Here is a 15,797-nt window from a genome sequence, read left to right as displayed (position 1 = left end):
ATAGCTCCCTCTATCTGTTCATGGGCCTGATGCCATTCTCCAGCTCCTTTGCAACAATAGGCACAGCCAATCCATGATTCTGTTTCTTTTGAGAATAAGGATGCTGGAAATATAACATCTAGAAATGGTACCAAGAACAAAGCAAGACAAAGTGAAACCATGATTTAACCTCCTTTCAACCTTCTCTTCGATGGGTTATATAAGACTTACGTTTTATCATCTGTTTTACCCTTTCTCTGGTGGATGAGGTTTTTAATAAGAAAGGGAAAAAAATGATAGGAAAGCAATTGGGGAGAAAACGAGAGGAAAGAGAGGGAGACATACCTACACTGAGGTCTATATAATCCACCAAAAGGAAAAACAGCCCTTGAGAACCTGGAAACTAAAAGAGATGCCTCCGAGGATGAAGGTGATGCAGTTTGGAGGACTGAAGTCAGAGAAGGAGCAAGTTATTGTTCAGGGCAATGGTGAGCAGAGGGCGTTAGGGAGGAGGAGGGCAAGGTAAGAGCCTGAGAAGAACAGCCCTCACCAGAAGCAAAGGTCTCCCAAAATTGCTCTGGAGTCCCTGCCCCTCAAATTTCTTGGCCAAAGTCACCAGTATTTCCCTTTGCATGACCAGCTTCAACCTGGAACCTGTGACCCTGTAGACAGACTTTTGTGGTTTTTTGGTATTGTTTTCTGATTTGATAATGGGGACTGAAGCCAGAGGCACTCTACACTGAGCTATATTCCCTGACTTTTTTTATTTTTTGAGACAGGGTCTCACTAAGTTGCTGAGGCTGACCTCAAATTTGGGATCCTCCAGCCTCAGCCTCCTGAGTTACTGGATTATAGGTGTGTGCCACTGTACCAGGCTCAGAAACTTATATTCTTAAACATGGTCCTCAAGCATCTATGTGGCCCCAAAAGCAATAGCTTTCACTGAAGGGAATTTTACCAGGCTTGGAAGAACCAGGAAGAAAAAGAAGGACAAGAGAAGCAGAGAAAACAGATGCAATCTCACCCTAAAGTCATGAAATGATAAGTTATGGGATTAGAAAGAAAAAATGGAGCAGAGGAGTCATAGGGCTTTCAGGGGCATCCCCTTCCTGCCTCTCTTTGTCAGGCCCAGTGCAGCAGATCCTATCATGTAGGAGCCGGGAGCATTCTGGGCACAGGCCAGAGCTACTCCCTTTTCATGCGCAGGCCTTTAAAACAGCTTGAATTTATTAGGGCTCTTAAGTGGCCCAGGCTAATGGCTCGGCCTGGATAATGTCTTGGTTTAATTGGTTATTGTGCAAGCTGCTTGTTTCTACCGTGGAATCCCCTGTTTCCGCCTTTGGAGCAATCCCTCACAGCTTCTGGAATCTATTCAGACCTCACTCAGGCTCATGCTGGAAGCTGCCACTACACTGTGCCATCTCACAGGATTGCTTGGATCCCTAGAAACACCAGACTCCTGGTGGCACTCCCGCTGGGGTTCCCAGGTATAGACATGCATGTTGTCATGGAGGGTGGGCTAGGGGCACCTCTGTGAATAACTGACTCTGTGAGTGCCTTTTCAAGGTAAAGGGAGAGGGATGGAGATAGAACCATGCAAGGATTTCCTTCTCATTTAGCATAGCAAGCTCAGCAGAGCAATAGTGGATTGCCCACAGTCTGACCCAGCACCTGGGGTGAGGGATGCTACCAGTTGGAAAGACAACTCCTACAGAAGAAGGTGATATTTATATTTCTAAAAGCAGAGCCTAGATGGCATTTCTTTTCAAGGTCATAATATTTTTCTTAAGTCTTCCTAAATCTTTTGACCTTAAATATATTTGGTACTTGTTCTCCCCAAAGGTGTGGGGAATAGACTAACCTTTGTGATCCAGAATCAGTGTGTCTAGGAGCTGCTTTAGAGCTGAGCACATGACAGTGTGTTTAGGTATTCACATGTCGGTCTCCCCCACGGACCAGGAGCAGTTGGAGGCTGGACTGAGACTCCCTTGCCTGCATGCTCTAGACCCTAACATGGCTCCTACCAGGCCTTGCACCTCTCATTGATGTTAAATGAACATTCCCAGGAAGATAAAGGAACACATTTAACTGTAAAGCCACAGTTTTTTTGATTTTTGTGTCTGCCATTTTTATGTCCTCTTGCGTATCTGTACCTCATAAGTATTAGCCAAGATGATTTCATGCAGAAAGAATCCAGAAAATCAGGTTTTTTTTGAAATACTGTAGCAATATGAAACCAAAACCTGATTAGCCTGTCCTGTGGCTGGCTTCTATCCCCTAACACAAAACTCACACATGGGATTTGCTGTATGGGATAAGTCAACTCTGACTCGTGTATGGTGTTAGTTTAGTTTCCAAGGAGTTTTACTTATTGATTGAGGTATCTTTCATTTCTCTTTGAATTTCTGTAATGCTTTAGTTCTCGACTTCTGCTGTATTTGATGTTTTCTTCAAGCTGAACATTCTGCATATAATGATACCCGTTGATACTTTTTAGGAAAATGTGTTAAATTTAAGTTTGGTAAAGATTCTTTTTACTGAATCATTCACTCCTGGGCTGATTTCTCCCAAGGTACTAGTGAGAGGACAGCTGCCTGCACGAGCTGTCTCCAGAATGCAATTCACAAACCCTGGCCCATGAACCATTAGAGCAAAAAGGGGCAATATTAGTACTTCTCTGTTGATTTACCTTACCTCACAGTTTTAACTGTATATTTTATTATGTAACATATTGACAAACTGATGAATTAATAGAGGTCTATAATTTATAAAGAAAATAACATAAAATGCATAGTCAATTTTATGACTGGTAGAGGTATGCAAGCAAGTATGCTTAGAGCCTTCTGCTCTTAGCATAGAGGTAGCTAGATGGGCAGTTTTCTGTCACAGAGTTCATGTCCAACTGAAGGGAAGAGAAAAGTCATGCTTCTCCCAGCTCTGTGCAGCAACTTGATGTCTCTCCTGGTTGAGGGGGAGAGAGAGAGAGCTTAGGAATATGGAGAGTGTGTTCTCTGGCTCCACTGTCACTAAATTTGGTTCTTTGTCACTTTATTTAGTTTGTTCTCTCCAAAAAGGGCTCTCCAAGCCAGGCCAGACTGTCTTTACTAGGGAAAAGCCTTTACCATGACTTCTGAGTTATGGCTCAAGAAAGCAGGGAATGCGCCTTATTCTTGGCTGACTTCAACTCATACTTTGCACTTAAAATGTGTTGGTATTAGATTGCTTGACTTCAAGGTCATAGCCAATAGGCAGTTAAGAGTTTTTTTCAGTGGTCCCCCTGACAAGAAAACCGATGATGCCCTAGTATCCTTTGGCAGTCTTTGTTGATTGTAGGGATAGGGTGTGGATTATACATTGTTGGGTACAATTACCTCCCAGAATACAATGCATCTTCTTTTAGACATCCCAGGGAGATAATTTGGATGTAATGAAGATCTATAGTAATCAGATAATTACTATCGATTGCTCTTTAGACGTCTTGATGAGGTAATTAGGGCATACTGGAAAGAAGCTAGAACTGATTGATTGGCATGACTGTAATCTCAAAGATTTCTAATTATGTTTCTTTTCTTCTAATGGCTTATAAACAAACATCATTTTGGCTTTAGAATTTGTCAGGTGCCAGGTTCACTGGGAACATCAGCTTTCTCTATTATGCTAACTAGACACCAAACATGATCAACATAAGCTCATTATGCCTTCCTGCTGAAGCAGAAGAAACTGCAATTAACCCTCACTTTTCTTCTTCTTCTTCTCGATTTCCACATGGCCAGATTCTTGTCAAGGAATGGGGTGTGCAGTGTTGTGAAGGGCATTCTGGTGGGCCATGTGTAACTCTGAGCTGGGTGGATCTGTGTGGCCTACTGGGGACCCTTGAGACCTGCTAGTGCAGACACAGCAGAGTCAGGGCACAGTGACACAACATATGTGTCAGGGTGGCCGGATGACTGCTCAGTCTCCTGTCACAAGTAATAGCTACTCATCTCATCACCAGCCACAGAAAAGAGCAGGTCAATATTGTCAGGCAGCTGAACCACGCGCTTCTCAACACGAGGGTGCTGTTGCCTCATCGCTTCAGTTAGACACTAATTAGAGGACTCCCTGTCGGAGACCGCATTCCACACTACCCTAGTGTTCCCTACGCCATAGGACCCTTAGCAGCTTGCATTGTCCAGGATAGTGGCCTAGTCCCAAGATGATGGAGGGTTACACCACAAAGCAGCAGCTTGAATGAGCTGTTTGCATCTCATCAATGATGTTGGTAAGCATTGCATTTACTGGGCCAGTGTGTGGGTTACCATTCATTCGACAAATGCAAAGTACATATGCTTCTGCTGTCAGTCTAGTTTCCTTACTGGAACTTCTACTGTGACCCATCTGATGTACTTTGTACCCTGATAGATTCCCAGTACATGAAGGAGGTATTCTCACTGAAGACATGTGTTCTTGAACTCCCTCTTTATTAAAATATCACTGAAAAAATCATATTTTGACTTTTCATAAAATCCATTGTTTTCCTTGATCCTGATTTTTTTTTTTAAAAAAGGACACAAATTATGCATCTTTTGTCACTAAAACCTTTAAGATGTAAGATTATTCTTGGCTGACTTCAACTCATACTTTACTACTTTAAGAGTAGTAAAGTTCAGGGGGACGGTTTGGTCAGGAAGGGAGAACCCGGATGTTTTGTTCACTGGTAACTTATGGCATGCTGCTGTGTGGATAATTGCAGCTGTTGTTGGAAATGCTTCATTAACTCCCATTAACAAGCTTGAGAAATGGAAGTAGATATAGAATTTGTCTTCTAGTTATATCTTTATACCATAAGTAAACTATGGAGCAAATTTTTGCATCAGTACAATTCTTTTTTTAATTAATTAATTAATTTATTATTTATATATGACAGCAGAATGCATTACCATTCTTATTGCACATATAGAGCACAATTTTTCATATCTCTGGTTGTATACAATGTATATGCACACCAATTTGTGTGTTCATAAAGGTACTTTGGATAATAATGATCATCACATTCCACCATCATTTCTAACCCCATGCCCCCCACCTTTTCCCTCCAACCCCTCTGCCCTATCCCCCCAAGTTCGTCTACTTGCAGGTAAATGGATAGAGTTAGAGAAGATAATGCTAAGTGAAGTTAGCCAATCCCAAAAAAACAAATGTCAAATGTTTTCTTTGATGTAAGGAGGCTAATTCATCAGAACAATTCTTAAAAAATGAGTTGTTCTTTTAAAACTTGAATCTAAGTAATGGGTAAACTTTAATCTGAGTAATTAGTAAAAAACTTGCTAATTTGTATCAAAATTTCTCCAAATAGAACATAAAATAAATATCTTCTATTTACTTTTGATAATTTGGTAATTATGCAGTGAATTATTTTAATAAAATTTTTTTATTTCTGTACATAAAGAAGAATGAGGGAGGAAAAAGATGTCATGAGAGTAGAAGGTAGACAGGGTAGAAGGAAGAAATGGGAAAGAGGAGGGGAGGGGAGAGGAAGGTACTGGCAAGTGAAATTGATCCAACTGTTCTGTGCATGTGTGACTATGCCACATTGAGACTTACTATTCTACATAATTAATATGCACCAATAAAGAAAACAAGAACTCAAACTAAACGTCTAAAATACATTCCAGATTTTTGTTGGCTCATTGGTTTTTATCAGTCCAACACATGTTTTAATTATTTTCCCATTTCCCTGAAGGTTAATTGAAATCTACTTTTTGTATCTACTTATCTATATTTTCTATGTATTTTTCCTTTTATTTATTTAGTTAAATAATCCACTTGCCAGTTGGTAAAGGCAGACTGAACTGCATTTGCTTCTGAGTAATTTGACATAAATTGCAGAAACAGTTTGTTAGTAGTGCCCAGTCCCATACAAAATGGCATGGGCCTCAGTGTGAGGGTCAGGGCTATAGAAGTAGCTGCTCATGCTGTTGCTTAAACCAGGGTTGCTGCTCAGGAGGCACAAAGATGAAACACACTTTTAATAAAAGGACAGATAAAAGTGAGACAATTCTACAATGCGACTTGGTTTGGGGCATGTCGTTGCAGGAAGTTTTACAACTTGAGAGACAGATGGGAGGACAGCTTCTGGAGGAACCCAAGGCACTTCATTTTAAAGGAAGTACCCACAATTTGCGCCTATCCATTCATGATGTTGCCCATTCCCTCTGGAAGAGCAAATTGTTGGCTAAATATCAGGTAAGTTCACCACGCTGAACTAAAGGCTTGGAGACAGCTAGAAGAAAAATAACCGAAGTTATGTAGGCATAACCAATCCCCTTTCTTGAAAATGCTTTTATGTTAGTACTTGTTTCATCAAGAGTTTGGGATCTGCTGGGTGCTATAGCACACACCTGTAATCCCATTGGCTTGGGAGGCTGAGGCAGGAGGATTGTAAGTTCAGAGCCAGCCTCAGCAACTTAGCAAAGCACTTAGCAACTCAGCGAGACCCTATCTCTAATAAATATTAAAAAGTGCTGGGGATGTGGCTCAGTGGTTAAGCATCCTTGGATTCAATCCCTAGTACCAAAAAAAAAAAAAAGAGTTTGGGATCATTCAGGATTTTCATAAAATAGCTGATAGGCATATTTGAAGGAATGCTTTTCAAAACAATTATCCTTATAATTATATTACCTTTGTTGTATTTTTAATAAATAAGAGCACTTCAATTTTATTTCAATTAATTTTCATATGGAATTCATTGAATTAAAACAACTTCAAAGGCACTCATAGGAATAATAGAGGACATCATACCCCTTGAGACACAAATTTGTCTTCAGCCTTGCTAGGACAGTACCCTTACATTGAAAACTTAGAAGGAAACTCAATTTGGGAATTGAAATGGCATGTAAAGTAAAACTTAGTCAGGATTTTATTAAGTCACAGGCATAAAGATACTGGTTCATCTCATTGGAGGTACCCGTGGAAAAATGGCAGGACTCTGGGGTTTTCACCTCCTCCTCTGTCAGTCAGCCTGTGCACTCTGAGACTTGATGCCCTGCTGGACCACAGACCTCAACCCTGCCCATGAGATGCAGACGCAGTCAGAAAAGCTGTGAATCCACATCTGCACACATGCAAATCCAACCAACCCCAGTGTTGCTGCTGATCTGGTGGCTAGTTCCTGAAATAAGTCAATGAACATAACTAGAAGGACTGGAATTTCCTTTTCTCTCCCTTCTTACTTTCGTATGTCAAGTACTTACACATAGATTAAGAGAAGCAAATCTACTTCTTTGTTAAGAAACAGGAGCATGGGTGAGGGTTGCAGACTTCACCCTTACCCATAGTTCAGCCCTGTTAGATGAGACTTTGACTTCCCATAACATCTCTTCCTTTGCTCACTTTCTTCATTCTTAAAATTCCACAATTCTTCCCTTTCATAAACAATTTCCCTGGTATAATCATAACTGAAAACACTTACTATCCTGCAAACACTCTCTTATGCACTTGGCTTATTTCGGTGAACCTAGCAGGTTCATGACTTAAGTAATCCACTGCCCACTCTTTTACAGATGAGGAAACTGGGGCGTGAAAAGGTTAAGTAACTGGCCCCAAATTATCAAGTCAACAAGGGCAGGATGTTGTCAATCACACTGGATTTGGCATCAGAACCTCTGCCCTTAATCACCATGTTCTCCAATTTTTAATGTATCAATCAACTTTGTTGAAACAAGATTCTAAGATGGGTTCTTTAAGGTGCTCAAACTTTTAGAGAATTAATACCTGTTAGACATTTGGTGCTTTTTAGGCCAGGGACTTTTTTGGGACAGCTAAATGAGTACAGTTTTCAACTGTAGGGAATTTTGGCTGCCCCCTGTCCTGCGCAGAGGAAGGACAGAGGCATGAAAGAGAACAGTGTCAGCACGTTCTCCTTTGGGCTTTCTTTGCTCTTCTCCAGAATGTCACGGCAGGGATTCCTTTTAATGAGCAATGATGGCGTGTGTAGATTTTATTTTGGGAATTTTTTAAACATTAAAAAAAATATCATTTACAATGGCTTTATATTTTTGTAAATGAGAGACTTGTGGCAGACTGGTCAGGTATGTGGATTCTGAAGGATGACTTCCTGGGATCAAATCTCAACTCTGCCACTTACTAGCTGTGTGACTGTGAGTGAATTATCTGACCTCTCTGGGCCTCAGTTTCTTCATGTGAAAGGGGGACATGCTTGCACATAGGGCTATTATGAGGGTTAAGTGAGATACTCTGTGGAATACTGAGACGAGCACCTGCCTGCAGAGTGTCTAATAGGTACAATTATCCCTCATTTGTGATTAACACTTTCATATCCTTTAGGAAATTCCTTTTTACCATATCTGGAGTGGGTCTCAAAGAAACCTCCACTGCACCTTCACTCTGGAAAGATTTAGCCTGAACACAGTGGAGCTGGTTTGCAAACTCTGTGTACGGCAGGTGGAAGGAGAAGGGCAGATCTTCCAGCTGAACTGCACTGTGTCAGAGGTAAGAAGCTTCTGTCAATATCACATATTGGGGGTGGAAGGGACCCTTGAGGCGGAGTGGGGCCAAGACGTGTCTCACTGTCGGCCCATTCAGCTTGCCTTGCTCCACATGTCCAAAGTGAAGACCATCTTCCTTAGCAAACCAGGGGAGGGGGAACACGTGGGCCCCAGAAAAATCCATCCTCATCTCCCCCAGCCTGCTGGGGAGTGGTCATCCTTTCTTCCCATGGTCCTCAAAAGCTTTCTACAAGTCTTCCTTGCTAAAAGGATAATATTTTCAATGCACATGGGGAGCAAGATCCATAAAAGTATATAACAGGGAATTCTTTTTCAAAAACAAGTTGCATTTCTTCTGACATGAATGTAAGCAACATGTTCTAACTTTTCAAAACAGATCTGAATTTCAAGTGCAAGGTTTAAGTAGTGTGCACATGTAACTTTCCCCCAAGTGTCCCAGGTCCTCCATCTGTCCCTCTTCCCTTTCTGGTTCTTTTTCAGGGACCCCCCCACACACACACACCTTGGCCCTTATGTCCCATTAAGTGGGAGGAAAAAAGTGAGGCCTCTGCACCCCCATTTCTTTTCCTTCTCTTTCCTCATATTGTAAGGAGAAATCTCTCATAACATCATTCCCCAAGTATCAAGAGGGACGTTCTTTTCCCAGGGTAGGGAAATGTCTCAGAAATAATAGCCCAATCTACATATCTTCCCCCTTGTAGCTGTCATTTTTTTGCCTTTCTTTGCTATGATTTTCACACACTTCAGTTGGGCATCTTTATACAACCATATGATGGCCGTAACAATGATCACTGCTATTTAAAACTTCTCTGTAAGGAAAGAGGAGGTGCCCGTGACCTTATCTGTTCCCTTGGATCCAAAGGCGATAGTTTGAACACTGGTAACCCTTCATGCTGGAGGAACAAAGGAAAAAGAATAAGGAAGCGGTCAGGAGGCAGCCTCTCAGGGGCCTCTCAGAGATGAGTCCACACTGCTTGCTGAGCCACAAAGCACGGGACTGTCGTATTTCAAATCTTCAGCAGGCCAGTATATGATTTAAAATACTACTTCTCCCTCACTGTCTCATGCATAGTGATGAATGAAATGTCAGCCTGTTGGGCTCGCCTTGCTCCACATGTCCTATTTAAAGACCATCAGGCTCAGCAAACCAGAGGAAGGGGAGCATCCTTCTTTCCCACAGCCTGCCATGGTGCGGTCATCCTTTCCTCCTATAGTTCCATGAGACTTTTGACTCATAAACAACTTTAGTCACAGACCCCAGTGACATTCATAAGGAATGATCTCGGTGTCAGGGTGCCATGGCAACCGCCGCCGGGCCTTTGGATGCACAGCCCTATCTCCCAGGCACACTGCACCACCCCTGCTGGCTCCGGAGGGTGTTTTCACTTTCCAGGCCCAGCAGGTCTGCAAAGTTCAATAGCCACCCAGCTCCAGGGACAACAAAGGCTGAGGAATTTTGGAGGGGGGTGAGGAGGTCTGGTCCTTTGATGCTTGCGTTCTGTTCAGCATGAACATTTGCTGTGTGCTGAAAAGGTGGATCAGATGCAGCCATAAATGAAAGAGAGCTGCTCAGCACTCTCCCCTGCTCGGGCCCACCATCTCCTCTCAGAGAAAGAACACTTTTGCATAGTGTGATCACAATTTAAAGACTTTCTTTCTTGTGTCAACATAGAGGAAAGATGATTTCTTTTGCAACCGGGTGTCAGTCAGCTCAGAGGCCAGCCCTGCAGTCTCCTTGGAGGCAATTACCCATGTGAGACAGACAAGAGCATGTAACTGAGGAAGGAAGAAGTGACCAGAGTGGGGATGACCTTGGGGATTCAGAGGCACTCTGCTGACTCTCTTTCAGGGTCACCAGTCCCACCGTGTGCTTAGCATTTGAATGAAGGTCAGGGAACACAGAAGAGGGTGTGAGATCTTGTACTGAGGTTGGAGCCTGAGGCCCTGAGCTGATGAACAAAGGACTCTGGGGAGTCCTGAGACCCAAAAACTGTGAGAAGGGGTCCATTGTGACTGATAAACCATAAACAAATGGAGAAAAGGCTCCAGTTGCAGTTGTTTTCTTCTGAACTCTGTTCCTTCCTAGGGTCACAGGGCAAGGTGGCAGGTGGACTGGTGCTCCAATTCCAATGTCCTACCTCCCAAGAATGAGTTGCCTTGTCAGGAATGTGTTGCCCCTCCCCCAAGCACCCCTCCTCCACCACCCAAGGGCACTCCCATAAAGCACATAGGCCTTGGCCTCACTGGCAGATGGATGACATACATCCCCAAGTTTGTTTATCACAAGGTTGCACCTTGGGAGACTAGACTGTGGGTGACATACAGCATGAACCTCTCTGGTTCCTGTACCAAAGATTCCTGACTTTAATTATATAGAGATGAAGTTAAAGAATGAAAATGTCTAGAAGTCTGAAAGATTGGGCATGAATAAATACCAAAATGTAAAAAAAAAAAAAAAAAAAATTATTTTAGACAGATGTGGGGTGAATAATAGCCAGAACACCACAAAGGCAATAAATGGTATACAGAAAGAAACTTATAGTTTTTTTAAGGCCTTTTCTCAGTTTTAGCTATAGACAAAGACCCATTGTAGTAAATTCTCAGGTAGATAGCTCTATAAGAATATGGGCATTGACCCCTTCTGGCCTCAGTTTCCTAATGCTTAAATTGTATAGTAATATATATGTTGGGCATGTTGTGAAAACTAGGCGAGTGGGTGTTAATAAATGCTGTGGACAAAAGTTGACCCAGAGCCCATGCTTAAGGTATGTCCACCATTCTCACTGTTGTTAGGGGAACCAGTTCTCAAACTAACTCTGCCACCCAAATCTACAGAATCCTTCATCAACTTAGCTTCAGATTCCCTTTCTATGAGACTCAGTTTCTACATAGTACCAACTAAATACAAGCAAACGCAAATCAGCTCCCAGAGAAAAGAAAAGATGGCATATGTCCCCAAGTTTGTTTATCACAAGGTTGCTCATCTCATGACTCTGGACAATGGAAAAGTATTGTTTTAAGATGTTAGTTATCTAATAACAGCTTTCCAGATAAATTTGTTAGATCTTAAAATCTTTATGAACAGCTGATCCAGAGCACTTTCATATATACAAAAATATTAAAAATGTACAATGTAATATTACTCTGCTATAGCCATTCTATTTAAATCTCTTTTCTAGAACCTGCTTTTCTATAACCTCCTCAAAATTGGGAAAATTTAGTTTTTCTAAGTGATTTTAGAAAGAGAAGTCAGGTGTACTGGTACACAAGTATTGTCCTAACTACCTGGGAGGCTGAGACAGGAGGGTTACCTGGGCCTAGGGAATTCAAGGTCTGGCTCAGGGTTGGGCTCAGTGGTACAGCATATGCTTAGAACCTGTGGGGCCCTGAAATATGTGCCATCACCCATAGCAGCTGTTTGGTTAATGTTGAAAAATCTTATGTTTAAGAGAATCATAACATCAGAGACAGATGGTACCAATACCATAAACAATTATTGTAATAAGCATTCCATGAGAGTGATCTCTACTTTTACCTGGAAGTAAAAGAAAAACTAACAGTAAAAGAAATTACTAGATGAAATTTGAATGTAAATGTACATGTATTTTTTTTATCTCCAAGGCTATTGTCAGCCATATGGTAAGAGAGACAAGAAATTATGCCCTATAGATCTTGTTTTGTCTACACAGAAAGAAATATACACAGTAGCCAGGATTAGAGAGCTCAGGATGTTAACGCCTACATAAATGGTGATGGTTCTTTACTCACCAAGAAAAGGGGAGCAACATGAATATGGAAGCAGACTATCCTGAGATCCAGGCCTATTTTTAACTGCCCTTTAACTTCAGGATCTAAAAATGAAAAAAAGAATCAACCCACTAGTCACATTTATTTGGAAGAAAGATTAACACACTACTCCATGAGTGGAATTCTATGTCCTATACCAGGAAAAAAAATATTTTCTCTCATTTCAACAAATATTGAGTGGGTTCCATGTTCAGAACACAAAGCTAGGGATCATAGCAGTCCTAAGAATGACAAAAATTCTTTCACCTTCACAAAATTTGAGAAATCAAAGGAGTCACACACAAGTTCAAGAAAATGCACAGGGCAGAATGGGAGGAAAGCAGAAGAACTGTGAAAGGGACCTAGGAGGCCTCCAAGGAGGAGGATGCCATTTGAGCCATGCTTTGAGGTATATGCCAGACAGAGGTGAGAGGGCAGAAGAACTGTCAGAGGGCACCCATGGAAATAGTGCTAGGAAGAGTGAGTGGTCTATTCTGAGAGTATGAGTCATATAAAGTCAAACCAAGGATGGGGCAACCTGAGAAAGGTTGGGGTCAGACTGTGAAATTGTGAAAGCTCTTACTCTGTGTTGGACCTAGGCTCTTCACTTTACATGCACCAACTCTGAGGTCTGATAAGAGCCACTGATACAGGTCATGAAAATATCTGTCACTGCTTAATGAAGAGTTGGGACTAAACTTTTAAGGAAGAACGAATACCATTCTTCTCAAATCATTCCACATAATTAACAGGAGCGAACCCTTCCAAACACATTTTATGAGACCAATATCATCCTAATACCAAAATCAAAGACATAGCAAAAAGAGAAAACAGACCAATACCCTGATGAACATAGATGCAAAGAAGAAAAAAAAATGAGCCAATAGAATTCAACAACATATCAAAAGAGTCATTCACCATAATCAAATAGGTTTCATTCCCTGGATATAATGATGGTTCAATATATGCAAATCACTAAATATAATATATCACATAAGTAGAATGAGGGATATAAATCAATCATCTCAATAGATGCAGAAAAAAGCATTTAAGAAAATTTAACATCTCTTCATGGTACAAATTAGGTGTAGAAGGATCATGTCACAACATAATAAAAGCTATAATGACAAACCCACAACAAGCATCACAAACAATATGGAAAAATGGAAAGCATTTCCTCTGAGATAAGAAGAAGATAAGGGTATCCACTCTCACCACTCTTATCCACTATACTCCTAGAAGTTTTAGGCAGAGCAATTTCATAAGAGAAAGAATGAAAATGGAGGGAAGAAATAAGGTTATCCCTCTTTGCACATGGTAAAATCCTATAGATATAAAATCCTAAAGCTTCACTATTAGAACTATTAGACTATTAGAACTGATAAGCTCAGTAATGTAGCAGGGTGCAAAATAAAAAATCAGGAGCTTTTTGATATATCAATAATGAACTAAGAAAAAAATCAGAAAAATGAATTCCATTCACAAAGCCTCAAAAATAAAATACATAGGAAAACCAATCTAAGAAGTGAAAGACTTCTACAATGAAAATGAAAAAAAACACTAATGAAAGAAACTGAAGAAGACACAAAAATGGAAAAATTAATATTAATTAAAATGGCCATACTACCCAAAGTGATCTGCAGATTCAATGCAATGCCCATCAAAATACCAATTACCTTCCTCTTTGAAGAAGGAAAAATAATCTTAAAATTCAAATGGAAACACAAATAGCCAAAAAAATCTTGAATAAAAACAGAAAAGCTGGTTCTTCCTTTGGTAGCACGTATACTAAAACTAGAACAATACAGAGATTAGCATGGCCTCTGTGCAGTTATGGCACACACATTCATGAAGCATTGCATATTTTCAAAGATACTGAAGTGAATGAAATACCAAATAATTCAAAAGTCTGATGTAAAAATGATCAATGAATTCAAGGGCCATAAGAATAAAGATCTGAATGAATTAAGGAAGAGAATGAAGTATGTAAAAGAACAATTTCATAAAGAAATATGGATTCTAAAAAATGACCAAGCAAATCTTAGAAATAAAAAGCTCAAAAACTCAAATAAAAATCATGTTGAAAGCCTTATCATGAGTAGCTCAAGCCTAAGAAAGAAGATAATATTGAAGGTAAGGTTGACAAATTATCACCTTCAAATGGTAATGAAGAAAAATATAAGAATGAATAAAACACGCAGGATCTATAGGACATGATTATAAGATAAATGGTGCAAACCATAGGGGTAGACAAAGGAGAGAGATACAGGCTAAAGGCATAGAAAACCTATTTGTGAAATAATAGCAGAAGATTATCACATCTTATATGCACATCAAGGTATACAGGATGCATTTAGGACCCCAGAAATGATCAGAAAAAAACTCTCCATGTCATAATATAGCTAAATTATCAAAAGTACAGTACAAAGAAAGGATTCTGAAATCTGCAAGAGAGAAGTTACAAGTCATTTATAAACTCAACCCATAAGAACATCATAAGATTTCTTAGAAGAAACTCTAAATGTCAGAAGGACATGAAATGATAAATTTCAAGTTCTGAGAGAAACTAACTGCCAAACTAGATTATCCTTAATATAATAAGAAGAAATAAAGGCCTTCCAAGATAAGCATAAACAGAAAGAACTCATGACAATTAAATAAGTCTTACAAAGATTCTTAAAGAATCCTACACAGAGAAAAGAAAGCAAGATGAACACAAGCATAGAATATAGGAAAGAATAATTCTCACTAGAAGAGTAAACAAATAATTGGTAATGAATCAAGCATTATTAATTCCATAAGCCAACAAACCTTTAAGAAAGACATGAACATATATTATTCTAAACAACCAAAAGAAAAACAAGAGAAAATGAAATAATTGGTACATATAGATGGTCTCACTTCTCTAATTAAAAGATATATTCCAGCTGATTGGATTAAAAAGCAAGACCCAAAAATCTGCCACCTGCAAGATATCCACCTCACTGACAAAGACATAAATGAACTGAAATTGAATATAGAAAATGATGTTTCAAGCAAATGGAATCTGGAAGCAATCAGGGGTAGCTATACTCACAGCCAACAAAACAGACTTCTAGCCAAAGGCAGTCAAAAGAGACAAAGAATATCAGTACATATTTAAAAAGGGAACAGTTCATCAAGAAAATTTAATGATTATAAGTATGTATGGCCCAAATATCATAAATATAGCTGGACATAAAAGTTACAGAGAGACCCCAAAACAATAAAGAAACACAAATTTAATTATACTATAGATCAACTATACTTAATAGACATCTACATAATAGTCTATCCAAAAGCTATAGAATATACATTCTTTTCATCAGCTGTTGGAACTTTTTCCAAAATATACCATACTTTAGGCCATAAAGCAAATCTCAACACATAAAAGTTAAGATAATTTCTTGCATTTTATCAGACTGTGATGGAATAAAACTAGAAATCAACAGCAAGAGGAACTATACAAACACATAGAGAATGTTCAATATACTTTTGAACAAACAT

The 15,797-nt window shown here is 39.8% G+C and overlaps 1 protein-coding gene and 1 non-coding gene across 3 annotated transcripts in view; both read left to right on the top strand.

Moving 5' to 3' along the window:
* The window catches only part of Unc5c (unc-5 netrin receptor C), a 344,358-nt gene that overhangs the window by 317,275 nt on the left and 11,286 nt on the right, over positions 1 to 15,797 (top strand). For both annotated transcript variants that reach the window (XM_048813645.1, XM_048813646.1), the window contains 2 exons: positions 6,055 to 6,204; positions 8,305 to 8,469. In XM_048813645.1, the coding sequence (XP_048669602.1) occupies positions 6,055 to 6,204; positions 8,305 to 8,469 (315 nt within the window). The remainder of the gene's footprint in view (positions 1 to 6,054; positions 6,205 to 8,304; positions 8,470 to 15,797) is intronic.
* LOC125619868 lies at positions 14,037 to 14,140 on the top strand. The gene has a single exon (XR_007351458.1). It is a non-coding gene; the product is annotated as a U6 spliceosomal RNA (small nuclear RNA).

Source organism: Marmota marmota, unplaced genomic scaffold, assembly GCF_001458135.2.
Source record: "Marmota marmota marmota unplaced genomic scaffold, marMar, whole genome shotgun sequence".
Lineage (NCBI taxonomy): Eukaryota > Metazoa > Chordata > Mammalia > Rodentia > Sciuridae > Marmota > Marmota marmota.
This window is presented reverse-complemented; position numbering and strand designations above follow the sequence as displayed.